Raw genomic sequence first — 16,583 nt, 5'->3', positions numbered from 1 at the left:
TGCAATTCCAGAGTTGCTGGGTTGGAGATACCCCAATAGGCGACCTTCCCACCCCAACCCCACCTCCCTCTCCCAGGTGTCCCATGTGTGTTCCTCCAGCACCACTGATTAGAGACTGCTCCAACATCCCAGTCCTTCAGGAAAGACCATGTTTCAAATCTTGGTTTCACTGCTAAGCAGGAACATGACTTGGCTAGGTCCATTAATCTCTCCGAAATGAAGTTTCTTGATTTGTACAGTCAGAATATGACTGCTTCCTCTAGAAGATTAATGTGAGGATTCATTAGAAAAATAAAACCCCTAGCCTTGTGTGAATGGGTTGGGGGGTAGGGAGCTAAAAGTACAGACTCTAACAAGGAATTTTTTAAAAGGCATAAACTAAAAGGCAGGAGGTAGGGGAGCAGCTGGAGGCAGGCGGGTAAAAGTATAGGCTCTGGACTCATTCAGTCTGAGTCCAAACCCTAGCCTCTCCTCGCACGAAGACTTTACGATCTAGGGAAAGTTAATTACCTGCTTTGTTCCTGTATTTCCTCCACGGTGCAGATGTAATAAGTGCCTGCCTCACAAGGCTGTTGTGAGGATTAAATAAAAAGAGAAAATACACATAAAGGATTTAGTACAATGCCTCACTCTTTTCGTGCCCACAAAAACAGCTATTATTTTTCATAAAATGTAGAAATGCAAGAGAGGAAATTACTCTAAATATTAACATTTATTATTTCTATGTGATGTGATTATGACCCTGTTTTGGTTTTTATACTTTTCTCTATTTGTCAAAGTTCTGAAATGAACTTGTGAGTTCCATTTTGAAAATAAAACTATACACTTCACACATTTATGAGTCATGATGCATAGTGATGTCCCCGCGTTATTAGATGAAATAGTGGTATCTCTACATTTTGTAATTCCCATTCCCAACCCATAATATTTTGTTAAAAAGATAAAGTACACTTTTCCATGAATGATTGTATCACAAGAATCTTTAATATTTACTTTAAAGTTTACTCATGGTGGGGTTGTATCTGTGTTTAGTAAAGTGTGCCCACGTTGCGCCCGTTTCAGTCCACATCACCACACTCCACACCGATGTTTCCTGCGCCCAGGGAGATCACAAAGACAGGGGTCTTGACTTTTCTCTTGGTTATGCCAGCTTTTCTGGGGAGTTCTTCCAAACTCTCCAGGACCAGTCTACCCAATACACATCCTCCGTTCCATGTAAAAGAATAAGATGGAAAATGTCTCAATGTATTTCATAAGTTTAGCACGTCTCTGGTACAAAAAATTCAAGAAAGGTAGCACAAAAGCAAAAGCACCAACTGAGCTTACTTATAAACAAACATGCATGAATCCTACACTCTATCTAATATTACTGAAATTAATACATCATTGCATTAAAAGGTATAAAAGCACTGTACTGAAAACTTAAAAGTTACACGTGAAATACTGCACTGTAAATCCTGAATACTCTAATGTCCCACCCCCACCCTTCCACCGCCCTGGTGAAGGGCAGAAACCATCCATCTGCCTCCAGACCTTGCTAGTCCTCGGAGACACTGTTGCGGGGGCAGTGGGCAGTGGGGTTGGCCTCCCGCAGGGCTCTGGCCTCTTCCAGTGCTTCCCTGTAGCGGGAAGGCCAGGCCTGGGGATCTTTCTTAAAGACCCTGGCCAGGAACTCCATGATCTGCATCTTGCTGATTTCACGGCTGGCACGGGAGCCCCAGAAGAACTCATACTCAGGGGGCTCGACGTGGGGGACGCGCTGGTACTTCAGGTAGTTCTGCTGGACGAACTCCTCGGTGATGAGCTTTCTCACGTCTCCGAAAGTGGAGTGCTTCTTCCAAGGCCTCAGCCCTAGGATGCGCAGCACGTTCCAGACGGCACTCTCTCGGGCGCCGCGACCCTTCACGTAGATGAGGCTCAGGATCATCAGCAGGAGGCCTGTCATCGGCATGCGGTTGCTCAGAGCGACCCTGTCCAGCTCCTCGGGCTCCAGAGCTTTGACCAGCGAGAACTCCATGGTGTGCAGGCTGGTCAGCCTCAGGTGCAGCCCGAACACCCGGGCGAGGATGAGGCTGGTGCGCCGGAGGATGCTTCTGCACCACTTCTTGTAACTGCCGATGACATCCTTCACCATGTCTGGGAACCAGATGATCATCCTCTTCTGGTCCTTGACCAGCACGTACCACATGAGCTCGTGCGCCTTCTGCACCAGCTGGGCCGGGGCCGGCGGCGCCGGGCCGGGCTGCGCTGCGCTCGGGGCCTGGTGGGCGCGGCCTTCCTCCGCGGCCTGCTGCAGGGCCTTCGGGTCGCCCTCTTCGCTTGGGGCCTGGGGCGCCGGCGAGACCAGAGGGGCGTCGGGCGGGCCTACGGGAGGGCTCTCCGGCCCTGGGAAGATCGCGGCCTGGGACGCGGGCAGAGAGGGTCCTCCGGGAACCCCGGGGCTGCTGTGCACCTCGGAGTTGGAGGCCTCGGCTGCAAAGTTGGGGTCGCACACATCCTTACTTTGTTCGGACATGTCTGCTCCGTCTGGCAAGGGCACGGCCGCCTAGTCCAGGAGCTCTTCGAGTCTGCGCTCCCTCCTTGGACTCCTAGAGAGGAAGTACGCGTTGCTGCGCGCGGCGCCTTCCGCAGCGGCCGGGCAGGGCGGGGCGGCGGCGGGACGGGCCAGTGCGCCTGCGCGTCCGCGGGCCTGGCAGGCGGACGGGCGGGCGGGGCGCCTGGCGGGAGGGAGTTGGGGGTGGGGGGCAGTGAGGCCCCGTGGAGGGTAGAGGCTCCGCTAGAATATGGCATCAAGGATCACCACCCCCACCCCAGGCGTCCTGTTGGGCTAAGGTCTTGGTGAGGAGGGGAGGGAGATGGATGAGCACTGGACAAGGAGCAAGTTTAAGGGGAAAGATGGTAACTTAAGCTTAGGAGATGTTCAATTGGGTATATCCAGAATCAAGTTAAGAGATGGAGTCCCAGAGCAAGACCTAGTCTGGTGTGTCAATTTGGCTTTCGGACAAGTGCGAGAATGTAAACTGAGAGAACAGTCAAGAAAATGTGTAAACTCTGAAAAAGATGTGGGAGATTGGAATTCTGAGGAATAATAATAAAAATTGATTGATTCCCTACCAAATCCAAGGGTTATAAATGAGAAATGCAGAAGGTAGTCAATCCATGTGCAGTGGAAACTTTCTTGAAGGTAATATACTAATGACGTTCTTAGTGTTTTAATGGTCATTGATTTTGGTTTCAACTTCCCTTGGGTAATTTTGATGTAATTTTAATTTGTTTCATTAGGATCCCATCACACAGATTGCCGTATTTATTAGCACAGACTTGTATGATGGCTTTCCCCCTGTTTGTCCAGGATCTTCCTTCCCCTTATGACTGCTGCAACGTCCACATTTGTTCCTGTGGAAACTTCACCTTCTCACAGGACCCCACCCCCACCTTTCACAGAAACTGACTGGTCCCATGTTGGCAACCACACCCAAATCCCTCCCAATTCCCAAGAGAATTGCTTGTGTTTCAGCTGCTGCCTGAGCTGGACTTGTCCTCATTTTGGTGAAGTTTCCCATGGTCAACAGTAAACTCCTACCTCTGCCACAGCTCACTCCACACCTTTCTTCTATTGGGAGGGTTGTTTAATACTATCCCAGAGCCTGTGGACTGGAACCACTATGAGGGATTATACTCAGAGGGTTTAAAGCTTTAGAACTGATGCCAAATTTGAAACCAAGTACAGAGTAAACGCCTAGTGCTGCTCACCCTTGGAGCCCAACTGTACACCTGCTAATGTGATATCATTTTCTTCCAGGAAAAGTTCAGCTGAAGAGGGTGCATTTCCCAACAAAAAGAAAATCCATGGAGAGGGGGTGGAGAAAAGTAGAGCTTGGGATATCCCTTAAGTAGAGAAAGTGCACCTGCAGATGTGTCATGGGAGAGGTCAGTAGCTTGATGGCTTGATAGTAACACCTAATAAGGTGCCTCTCCATAACCCAGAGATGCAGGCCTTCAGAGAGATAAGATAAAAAGGCAGATGACAACTGTGGGTGGAAGAGGAAATCAGTACTCATGAGGCATCCAAAACTTCTCTAATTCAAGGGTCATGATTTGGGTCTGGAGCTCCAGTGATGCCTTGCCAAATACTGTCTAATTTAGACTCACTGGTTATCTTCAGGGTTGGCGCTATTCGATGTGGGCAATGAGTCCTCTCAGGGCCAGCAGTTTAGAATCAAAGTCCTTCAGGTTGCAAAATATCTCTCCCCATAAAACTCATGAAGGGCCACTCTTTAAATCAAGATTCTGTAAATAGAAGTTCCATGGATGCAAGAACAATATGGAGAACTTTTAACCTAAAATATTCTAGTGTGGACAATTTTGTTGGTGGGTTGCTTCAAACTCTGTAATGTGGAAAAGATTACACAGCTGTGGAATAGGCTGTTCTTGGCAGACTCAGGAATAGGAGGAGAGGCCTGTCCTGGCACTGGTTTCCATAGCGAACAGAGGGAGGGGGATCACCCCAGAGCCTCCCGTGGACAGCGTACATGCTCACAGTGCAGAGGCCCAGAGGCCCCGAATGAAATGTGAATCCTTCTGGCTCTTTCCTGTCCACATAGGCAGCAACCCCACCTTGGAGCCCCCAGAGGGGTCCCAAATGCCTTGCAGGCCAAGGAATCGAGACAGAGAACTTACATTAATGCATTCAGCAAATATTGAGCAATGTCTATCATGTGCCTGAAAGATTTGCATTTTAGAAAAGTAGCTCAGTCAGGGGAGAAACCAATCACATTGGGACTGTTTGACAGGCTGGCCCCTTTTAATTAGAAAAGAATAAGAAGTGAGGACAGGCAGTGCTGCTGTCTGCAGTTGGGAGGGTGGGGGAGAGGACACAACCCTGACCCTTCACCCCTTCAGTCTCCCTAGGGGACACTGTGCATGCCTGTCCAACTGAGGCCTAAAGACACTCCTGCAACCGGAGACCTTCTAGTCCTGTCCAGACCCACAGTGCAGCCTGCCAGTACTCAAGGACTAACAGGGTCAGGAGTGTCTTTTAGAAAAGTCAAATGGAATCAGAGTTAAGTCTGGAGTTGGGGGCAGGTAGAGAAGCAGAGGCAGAGAGACCAATTAGGAGAGTTTTCACAGGAATCCACTTAAAAATAGATGATTGATTGCATTTCATCTTCATTATGCAACTATTTATGAAACACTACATCTCAGTTATTGTGCCTGGGGAAATAAATGAGAAGGAGAGACGTGGTCTCTGCAATCCATAGTGAGGAGAAATGGTGGAGAAAAAAGGCCATAAGCAAATAAACAAGTTAGTAATTAAATAATCATTATGCATTATGTTGCCATGCATATCTCACGAGCCACAGTGTCGTCACAGAGAATAGAACAGAGGCAATGGATGCTCAGTAGGGATGTAAATAATAAGGAAAGGTGAAGGGAGACGGTGAAAACCAAGGACAACTGGGATCCTGTCTCAGGGTGGCTGGCATTGAGCAGTATTGTGGATCCAGGATATGGAGTCACCACTTCCTGAGACTATTCGGAGAGATGTACCTGGGAAGAGGGAGGGGTCGTGCCCAGCAGGTATCTGGGTATGTATGTCTCAGGAAAGACGCCTGGATAGACAGTAGAAGTTTGGGAGATAAACATGGTAAATAGCACCACCTTGAGAGACTGTCTAGAGCAAGGTTCTTCAAAAGGAACAGTCCTGGCATGAGATTGGGACAATTTTTCATTGTGTGAGACCATAATGCACACCACACAAGTACCAACACCTGAACACCTCTGTCCCTATCAACACACATATAAATGCCTTCCGGACACGGGACAAGCAAAAAGGAAGTGTAGGAAAAGAAAAAGAAGATGCCTTCCCCCTACACAGACAAAAGCCCTTTTATGGGCAGTCTGGTCTCTAGTTGAGAACCACTGAAAATTACAAGCAGGAGTGAGGAAAGACAGAGCTGCCCAAGAAGCCCAGGTCATGTAAGCCTCTTTCCAGACTATCATAAGACTTTTCTCACTGGACCTGTTCTAGGACCTGTTAAAATAGATTGCTTCATCTTCAACATCTTCGTGAAGATAAATCCTGTTCAAGCAGACCCTGGGTACAAGTTTGTGCTGTGTAATTCTTTTTATATGTTGCTGAATTAACCTGCTGATATTTTGTTGAGGATGCTTATGTGAGTATTCATCATAGATATTGGTCTATAATTTTCACTTTTTGCATGGCCTTTATCTGGTTTTGATATAAGAGCCTCTTAAAATAACTTGGAGAATGTTCCCCACTCTTCAGTTTTATGGAGGAAAATGTATAGAATTGTTTTTATTTCTTTTTTAAATATTTGGTAGAATTTTTTCAATGGAACCACCAGTACCTAGAAATTTCTTTTTCAAATGGTTTGTAACTACCAATTCAACTTGATTGTAGACCTATCAGACTATCTTTTTCATTCTGGGTGAATTTTGGTGCTTTGTGGTTTTTAAGGAGTTGGTGTATTTCATCTAAGTTGTTAATTTTGTGTGTGTACTGGTGTTTGTAGTATTTCCTATTATCCTTTTAATGATCAAGTTATCTACTAAACCCACTCTTGGCTTCCTCACCTATACTGGCAACACACGTCCACACCCCACCCAGGCCATAGGTATTCTTCCAGAGAGTCCCAAGTTCTCCATATGCACAACTCCTGGGACAGCTGAGAACCCTCTGTCTACACCTTCTCAAATATTTTAAGTGTCTCCTAAAAGTTGAGGTTTTTCGTGGTCCTACTTTATGTCCCCTTATCGCCTCACCCTATGTTCTCCTTGATCAACGCCATCTCCCAGACCTTGAAGTTGACATCTATACATGATGAGCCCCAGATTTATTTCTTCAGCCTAGATGTCTCTTCTGTGGTCTATAACTGGATATTGAACTGCTTAAGAGACATCTGAACATTATGACTTTGAACTTTAAATTCAACATTCTATGTACTGTACTTCATCAGTGGCCCCTCTCAATCTTTCTGTTGCCTTTCCTTGCCTCACAGTACATATCATGACCGTCCACGCAGTTTCCCAGAAAGAAATGAGAATGCCACTGATTATCCTCACATCCAATGAATCACACAATACTCACCTCCTAAGTTCCACTGCTACCCTTCTCTCAGCATGCCGATACAATTTTCCACTGATCTTTCTCACCCAGATTACCACAGTCAACTTCTGCTGCATCTTCTCACTGTTTATTTATTTACTTACAGTTTATCACCTACACTGAAACCAGTACATCTTCTGAAATTAAAATCTTCCCCAGTAACAGTCTCCTAGGATTGCTGTGACAAATTGCCATAAACTGGTTTGGATAAAACAACACAACTCTATTCCCTGTTAGTTCTGGCAGCAGAAATCTGAAATCAAGATACTGGCATGGCCACAATCCCACTGGAGTTTTAGGGGAGAATCCTTCCTCACTTCTCCAAGCATCTGGTGGCTCCTGGCATTCTTTGGTTTGTGGCAGAATAACTCCAGTTTCTCCCTCCACCTTCACGTGGGTCTTCACAGAGTTGTCTCCCACATATATCTCTCCATCTTTGATCTCCTTCTCCTGTCTTCTAGTCATTAGATTTAGGGCCCAAGCTAAGTCCAGGGTCATCTTGTCTTGAGATCCTTATCTTTGTCTGCAAGGACACTTTGTTTTGTTTTTGGTTTTTTTTGCCATTTGAAGTAGCATTCACATGACTCAGAGATTAGAACATGGATATCTTTGCGGGAGGTGGGGGTGGGTGGCGGCTATTTTCCAACCTACCACAGGGGCTAATAACCCGTTAAGAAAATTGAGATTCCAGGTATTTCATTAGTTTGAGAAGTGGAGACACAGCCTGGGTGCTTGAAAACAATCAATGGAAGAAAGAATCTTAGCAAAATCCTTTTCCTCTGAAAGGTGAGCCCTTTGGAGGGATGAATAAAAAGATGATTTCAAAATTACATAGAGTACCCTGGGGTTTAAGAGGAACCACATGGATTCTTTCACGTTCAGAGACAATGAACTGAGATGTTAGATATCGTCCAAATCTAGTATTTCTCCTAACTCCTTGGTGTCTGGTACAGTACAGTCATAGTGACCTACAGAAGGCTGGCCTCAAGAGGAGGGGAGTTCACTGTCTCAATATCATTAGGTCCCATTGGCTCTCTTTGGGAGTCCCATGGGAAATAGCCTCAAATCCCATTTAACCACTGATAAATTAGGATCTTACATTCAGGTATTAGCTTTTGGACTAAGAAAGGCTCTTCATTTCATGAAAATGGGACCCCATCATCCTCATTACATCTGAGTCCTTAGTTATTAGAATGGCTGCTTCTACCTGCTCACATTGATGGCCAGGGATTAATTTTTATAATTACATATTGATATAAAATTAGATAAAATAAATCTTATAATGCTGGCCTTATATGTCTCCCTTTCCATTAATGTATCAATGAAAGAGATAAATGATCCCCATTTTGCTTTACATTTATTGTATTGCTTGTACTCTTTCAAGCCCAACTGCAGGTACTGCAATTCAGTTCTGGAAGTTACCATTCAGAGTTAGTGCAGACCCCACAGGTTAAAGGGTAAGGTCTTAAACAATACTGTCCTTAGTTTGACACCAACTGCAATTCAGGGGTCCCCAGGCTACCCACACTTTTGACCAACTATCGCTAACTTTGGAAGTTCCCATGACCCTTTCAGGTTCCACAATTCACTAGAATGACTTACAGAACTCACTAAGAATACTACATATAGGATTATGGTTTTATTATGAAGGATATACATAGGGCAAGGTCTGGGAGGTTTCCCAGCATAGATTTTCCATGCCCTCTCCCTGTGGGGTCAGGGTGTGTCACCCTGTCAGGACATTAATGTGTTCACTACTGAGCTTCAGTTCCAGAGTTTTTACTGGGTTTTTTTTTGTGTAGGCATGAGTGTTTAAATCACTGGCCATGTGATCAAACTCAGTCTCCAGCGACCCTCCCCACCCTTGTGGTCTGGAAGCTGAAAGCCCCAACCTTCTAGTCATGATTGATATTTCTGGTAACCAGCCCCCACTTGGAAGTAATTCACTGGCCCCCCATGACACACCTCATTAGCATAGCGAGGACACTCCCGTCACTCAGGAAATTACAAAGGTTTTTGAAGTTCTGAGCCAGGAACCTGGAACAAAGACCAGACAAATTCTTAATTATACCACAGCCTGTGATGACAACTTGAATGCATTCTCTCCCCATGCCTACTGCAGCCCTCATTGGACTGAACTCTCTACTCTCCTGGGAAAGGTGAGAGAAGGCTTTTTTTTTTTCCCATAGAAGACAGGGGTGTAGAACTGTAAGTTTTCCTCCAGGGCAGTGGGATTCTGCCCATTCATTATGGGGCAGGGGACAAATAGGCATAGATACTGTTTAATATGTGCCTTTGAAAATCTTAGCTCTGCTGTTTCTCAATTATTTACCATTAATTCCACAGGTGAAGCCTTATATTTTTATTTTTAACAGCTTTATTGAGGTATAATTGATACATGATAAACTGCATATATTTAAAGAGTATACTTTGACAAATAAATAAATATTCATGAAATTATTACCCCAGTTAAGGTAATATCTATGACCCTCAAATGTTTTCTCATGTCCCTTTGTAATTGCACCCCAACCCACTTTTACCTTCAGGTAACCAATGATCTGTTTTCTGTCACAATAGCCTGCATTTTTTAGCATTTTATATAAACGAATCATACAGTATATAATCTTTTCTATTTGGCTTCTTTAACTCAACATTGTTATTTTAAGATTCATCCATATTATAGCATATACCAAGAGTTTATGCATTTTTTTCCTGAGTAGTATTCTATGTATGAATATACCACAAATGTGTTTGTTTAACCGTTTAATCACTCTGTTTAACTCTATTGATAACATTTTGACCATTTCCAGCTTAGAGCTGTTGCAAATAAAATTGCTATGAACGTTTATGTAAAATACTTTGTATGGACATATGCCTTCATTTCTCTCCCTGGAAATGGCATGGCTAGATCATATGGTAGGCTAATGTTTAACTTTTCAAGAAATTGCCAAAATATTTTTCCAAAGTTGTTGTAAAGTTTCACATTCCCACTAACAGTACATGAGGGTACCAGTTCCTCTACATTCTCACAAACCCGTGGTACAGTCATTTTAAATTTTGGCCATTCTAATAGGTGTGCAGTGGTATCACATTGTAGTTTTAATTGCATTTACCTAATGACTAATATTGACCATCTTGTCATGTGCTTATCATCAACCACATGTCATCTTTGGTGAAGTATGCTTTGCAAATATTTTATCCCAGTTACAGTTAGCCTTTTTTATTATCTTAACAGAATTTTTTGAGAGCAGATAAGTCTTTTTGTTTTGATAAAGTCACATTTTATCAATCTGTTCTTTAAGGGATTGTGCATGTTAATGCCATAGCTAAGGAATATTTTCCTAGGCCAAGGTATCAAACAATTTCTCCAAAATTTTCTTATAGAAGTGTTATGGTTTTAGGTTTAATTTGGGGGTACACTTACAATTTAAATGGCATATTTTATAGTTATCAATTTTGACTCAAATTTTGTATATGGAATAAGTTATGGATTGAAGTTCATTCTGTCAAGGAGACTATTCTTACAACACTAAAGTGCCTTTGCAACTTGTCAAAATTCAGTTTTCCATATATGTGCAATTCTATTTCTGTGATTTCTATTCTGTTCCATTGATCTATCTATCTGAAACAAATAGCACACTGTCGTGATTAATATTGCTTTATCATAATTCTAAAAATAAGACTATTAGTATTTCATGTTTATTCCTTTTCAAGGTTATTTTAGCTATTCTAGGTTTTTGAATTTCAATAGGAGTTTTAGAATTAATTTGTCAATTTCTACCAAAATATCTGCTAGGATTTTGATTGGGATCCTATAGACTATATAAATGATTTTGAAAGCAATTACATTCTTTAATCTTCTGACCTATGGACCTGGTAAATCTCTCCATTTACTTAGGTATTCCTTAATTTCTTCCATCAATATTTCATAATTTTCAGCGTACAGGTCTTTTATGATTTTGATCAGATTTATCCTTATTTACTTCATGATTTTGATGCCATTATAAATATTTTTAATATGAAAATGTCTAATTATTTTGCTAATGCATATATATGTATATATATATAAATAATTGATTTTTTTATATTGATTTTGTATACTGCCACCTTACTAATACAACATATTAAGGATAATATGTAATAGGGTTTTTGTGTGTGTGAGTGTGTGTGTAGATTCCCTCAGCTATTCTACATTGATGATGCTGTAATTTGAGAATGAAAATTATTTATCTCTTCATGTCTAGTCCAAATGTCTTTTATTTCTTTTTCTTGATTTGATGCACTGACTAGAACATCAATTAGTAACATGGGGCATTCTTGTCTTATTCTTTTTTTTTTTTATTTTTATTTTTTAAACATAGAAGCTACTAATGCAAATTTTGTTCTTGGTTCCCTTCACTCCTTTTTTTTTTTTTTTAAATTTTATAGCTACTTTATTTATTTATTTATTTATTTTTGGCTGTGTTGGGTCTTCGGTTCGTGCGAGGGCTTTCTCTAGTTACGGCAAGTGGGGGCCACTCTTCATCGCGGTGCGGGGACCGCTCTTCATCGCAGTGCATGGGCCTTTCACTATCGCGGCCCCTCCCGTTGCGGGGCACAGGCTCCAGACATGCAGGCTCAGTAGTTGTGGCTCACGGGCCCAGCTGCTCCGTGGCATGTGGGATCTTCCCAGACCAGGGCTCGAACCCGTGTCCCCTGCATTAGCAGGCAGATTCTCAACCACTGCGCCACCAGGGAAGCCCATCTTGTCTTATTCTTAATCTTACAAGGATATGATGCATTGTTTCATCAAGTATGATATTTTTCTACTCGATTGAGATAATATGTTTTATCTTTATATTTTGTGCTATTGTGAGTTACATTAATCAATTTTCAAATATTAGGCAAATCTTAAGATCTTTCTGTTTAAAAGTCCTCTCAGTTTCTAAGGGTTTTCTTAGAAAGATTTTTAGTCAAATTCCACTTATTTAATATATAAGGGAAATATTCAGATTATATATTTATTGGATGAGGTTTGGCAGTTTGTGCCATTCAAGGAATTTGTCCATCTCTAATATGTAGAATATATTACTATAAAGTTGTTCATTATATTCCATTAGTGTCCCTTCAATACATTTTGAAACTGTAGTGTTGTTGCCTTCTTTATTCTTGATATTGGTGATTTGCATCTCTTGTCTTTTGATCCTGAGCAGTTTGGCTAGAGAATTGTCAATTTTCTTGATTTTTTTCAAATAATCAGGTTTTTTTGTTTGTTTCTTTGACATTCTCTACTATCTCCCTATTTTCTGCTTCTTAATACTTATTATTTCCTTTCTCCTGCTTACTCAGGGTATGATTTGCTCTTTTTTTTTTTTTTATTCTTGTAAGGTAGAAGCTGAGGTCATTGATTTGAGACCTTTCTTATTTATAACATACACTTTTAATCTTATAAATTTCCTCTTAAGAATTTCTTCAGCAGCACCGCACACATTTTGATGTGATTTTCCCTTTGATTATTTTTCCCCTTGGGTCAATGAGTTATTTACAAGTGTGTTATTTTGTTTTTAAATATTTGGGATATTGCAGAAATCATTCCATTATTGATTCTTAATTGAATTTCTTTGTGGTCAGAGAATAACATACTTTGTGTTTTTTCAACCCTTTTGAATATGTTGAGACTTTTTTTTTTTTGTGGCCCAGAATATGGTCTATCTTTGCAAATGTTACATGTAAATTTGAAAAGAATGGGTATTCTGATGCTATTTGGTAGCATGTTATATAACTGTCAATTAGGTTAATTTGGTTTATACTGTCATTCAGCTCTCCTATATTGCTGTTAATTTTCTGTCTACTTGTTCTAACAATTTTTGAGAGGGAAATATTGAAATTGCCAGCTATAATTATATTTACTGCCTTTTGTAAATCTATCTGTTTTTAATTTAATTATATTTAAGCTCTATATTTAGGTGTACAAATGTTTAGTGCTTGTACATCTTCTTGATGAGTATTTATGAAATGATCTCCTGGAAACATTCTTTGCTCTGAAATATACTTTGTCCAATATTGCTGTAGCCACTACAGATTTTGTTTACTTCATGTTAGCACGGTATACATTTTTCACCCTTCTACTTGTAACTTATGGTTATCTTTATATGTAAAGTGATTTTTTGTAGGCTTAAATATAGGTCAATCTTGCTATTATATCCAATTAATAATGTTTACATTTTTGGTTTTACATATTTATTTTGAAATAATTTTTGATTTACAGCAGAGTGGCAAAGATAGTACAGAGAGTTTGTGTATGTGTTTCATACCATTTCTGTTAAAGTTAACAACTTAAATAAGCATGACATGTTTATCAAAACTAAGAAATTAAAATTGGGGGCTTCCCTGGTGGCGCAGTGGTTGAGAATCTGCCTGCTAATGCAGGGGACACGGGTTCGAGCCCTGGTCTGGGAAGATCCCACATGCCGTGGAGAAACTAGGCCCGTGAGCCACAATTGCTGAGCCTGCGCGTCTGGAGCCTGTGCTCCGCAGCGGGAGAGGCTGAGATAATGAGAGGCCCGCTCACCGCGATGAAGAGTGGCCCCCACTTGCCACAACTAGAGAGAAAGCCCTCGCACAGAAACGAAGACCCAACACAGCCATAAATAAATTAATTAATTAAAAAAAAAAAAAGAAATTAAAATTGATGCAATATTATTAATAAAACTACAGACTTTATTTGTATTTTACCTTTATTTCAGCTAATGTTCTTTTTTTTCCGGAATCTAATCTAGAATATCTAGATTAGTCATCATATATTAATTTCATCCAATCTGCAACAGTTTCTGTCTATGTTTGTTCTCTGTGACCTTAACACTTTTGAATGAAACTACTGAGGCATTTTGAAGGATATCCATCCATTTATATTTGTCTGACGTTTTCTTATGATGATACTTGAGTTGTGGATTTAAGGGAAAAAATAACACAGACATGAGATGGCTTTTTCACGACGTTAATATCAGAGTATTCATGATATCAACATTATTTATTGCTGATATTAGCCTGGATCACTTAGAGTGGTATCTGTCAGGTTTCTACACTGTTAATTTAGTATTCTTCCCTTTCTATTTGTAAGAAGAAAATTGCTAATTCCAGACTGCACTCAAGGAGAGAGGAGTTAAGTTCCACCACTTACTGGAGGGAATAACATCAAAGAAAAATATGAACATATATTAAAATAACCATAGCGTTTTATTTAGAGCAGTTAAACAAGAAAAATGAATAAAATATATCCAAAATGGCCATACTACCCAAAGCCATCTATAGATTAAATGCAATCTCTATCAAAATTCCACTGGCATTTTTCACTGGAATAGAAAAAAAATCCAAAAGTTCGTATGAAGCCACAAAGACTCTGAATAGCTAAAGCAATCTTGAGAAAGAAAAAAACAAAGCTGGAGGAATCACCCATTGATTTCAAACTCTACAACAAAGCTATAATAATCAAGACAGTATGGTACTGGCTTAAAAACAGATGCACTGACCCATGGAACAGAATCAAGAGCTCAGAAATAAACCTATACATATACATTCAACTAATATTTGACAAGGATTCTGAGAATACTCAATGGGATGAAGACAGTCTTTTCAATAAATGGTGCTGGGAAAACTGGATATTCACATGAAAAAAAAATGAAATTGCACCCCTATCTTACACCACTACCAAAACTTAACTCAAAATTATTAAACATTTAAATGTAAGACCTGAAACCATGAAACTCCTTGATGAAAACATAGAGAAAAACTCCTTGACATCAGTCTTGGTGATTATTTTTTTAATATGAAACCAAAACACAAGCATCAAATGTAAAAATCAGTAAGTGGGACTGGATTAAACTAAAAAGCTTCTGCACAGTAAAAGAAACAATCGATAAAATGAAGACACACCTACAAAATGGGAGAAAATATTTGCAAACCATCTGTCTGATAAGGTGTTAATATCCAAAGTATACAAGGAACTTAAATAGATATTTCTCCAAAGAGACATAAAAATGGCCAACAGATACAAGACAAGGTGGTCAACATCACTAAATATCAAGGAAATGTGCATCAAAACCACAAGGAGATATCACCACACACCTGTTAGAATGGGTATTAGCAAAAAGACGAGAGACAACATGTGCTAGTGAGGATGTGGGAAAAAGGCAACTCTTGTACACTGTTGATAGGAATGCAATTTGGTGCAGCCACTGTGGAAAACAGTGTGAAGGTTACCCAAAAATTTTAAATGGAACTACTAAATAATCCAGCAATCTCAGTTCTGGGTATATAATTGAAGGAAAGGAAATCACTACCTCCAAAAATATCTGCACCCCCATGTTCATTGCAGCATTATTTACAATAGCCAATATATGGAAACAGCCTAAGTTTCTATAAAATGAATGAAAGTGAAGGGAAGGATTAAGAAAATGTGATATATTTATATGAGAGAGAAAGAGAGCACTGAACTCATAGAAACTGAGAGTAGAATGGTGGTAACCAGAGGCTAGTGTGGGGGGAAATGAGGGGATGTTTGTCAAAAGGTACAAACTTCTAGTTATAAGGTAAATAATTCTTGGACATCTGATATATAGCATAGTGACTATAATTAATAATACTGTATTATATACCTGAACACTGCTAAGAAAGTAGATCTTAAATGTTCTCACCACACACAAAAAATATTTTAATCATATCATGCAATGGCTATGTTAACTAATCATATTGTTACACACTCAACAGAAAAAAAAAAAAAAAGGTCTAATTAAAAAATGGGCAAAAGACCTAAATAGACAGTTCTCCAAAGCCATACCAATGGCCAACAGGTACATGAAAAGGTGCTCAACATCACTAAATATCAGAGATATGCAAACCAAAACCACAATGAAATATCTTATTGTGGTAATCATTTTACTATACATATATATTTATATATATAATAAAAATATAAAATATAGTATATTAAACATACAAATAGGTAATATATATAACATATAAAATATAATAAATATAAAATAAAAATATAAATTTAAAAATTAAAATATATATACATATATGTATGTATATGAAATATATACATATGTGTGTGTATATATATATATAATGGCCACTTAAACTTACAAAGTGTTATATGTCAATAATATCTCAATAAACCTGGAAAATATAAAATATTTTTTATTGAGAAATACTTGACATTCATCATTGTTTATATGTCACTGTATGTATTAAAGCAGACAGCATGATAGTTTGATTTACATATAAAGTGAAATGATTACCACAATATGTTCAGCTAACATCCATCTTCTCATATAGATACAATAAAACGAAAGAAAAAAAGAAATAAGGAAAAAATTTCCTTATGGTGAGAACTCTTAGGATATACTCTCTTAACATCTTTCCTATATGTCTTACATCAGAGTATAGTGTCATCATGTTGTACATTACATCCCTA

General features: G+C 39.9%; 1 protein-coding gene across 1 annotated transcript; it reads right to left on the bottom strand.

Annotated features, from left to right (window-relative positions):
• Positions 1 to 962: 962 nt before the first annotated feature.
• NDN (necdin, MAGE family member) lies at positions 963 to 2,641 on the bottom strand. Its single transcript, XM_036845049.1, has 2 exons — positions 1,534 to 2,641; positions 963 to 1,204 (listed from the first exon to the last, which is right to left on the bottom strand). Exon 1 carries the CDS (start codon positions 2,513 to 2,515, stop codon positions 1,538 to 1,540), a length of 978 nt encoding a protein of 325 aa, XP_036700944.1. The 5' UTR covers positions 2,516 to 2,641; the 3' UTR covers positions 963 to 1,204; positions 1,534 to 1,537.
• Positions 2,642 to 16,583: the final 13,942 nt, after the last annotated feature.

Source organism: Balaenoptera musculus, chromosome 2, assembly GCF_009873245.2.
Source record: "Balaenoptera musculus isolate JJ_BM4_2016_0621 chromosome 2, mBalMus1.pri.v3, whole genome shotgun sequence".
NCBI classification, from domain to species: domain Eukaryota; kingdom Metazoa; phylum Chordata; class Mammalia; order Artiodactyla; family Balaenopteridae; genus Balaenoptera; species Balaenoptera musculus.
This window is presented reverse-complemented; position numbering and strand designations above follow the sequence as displayed.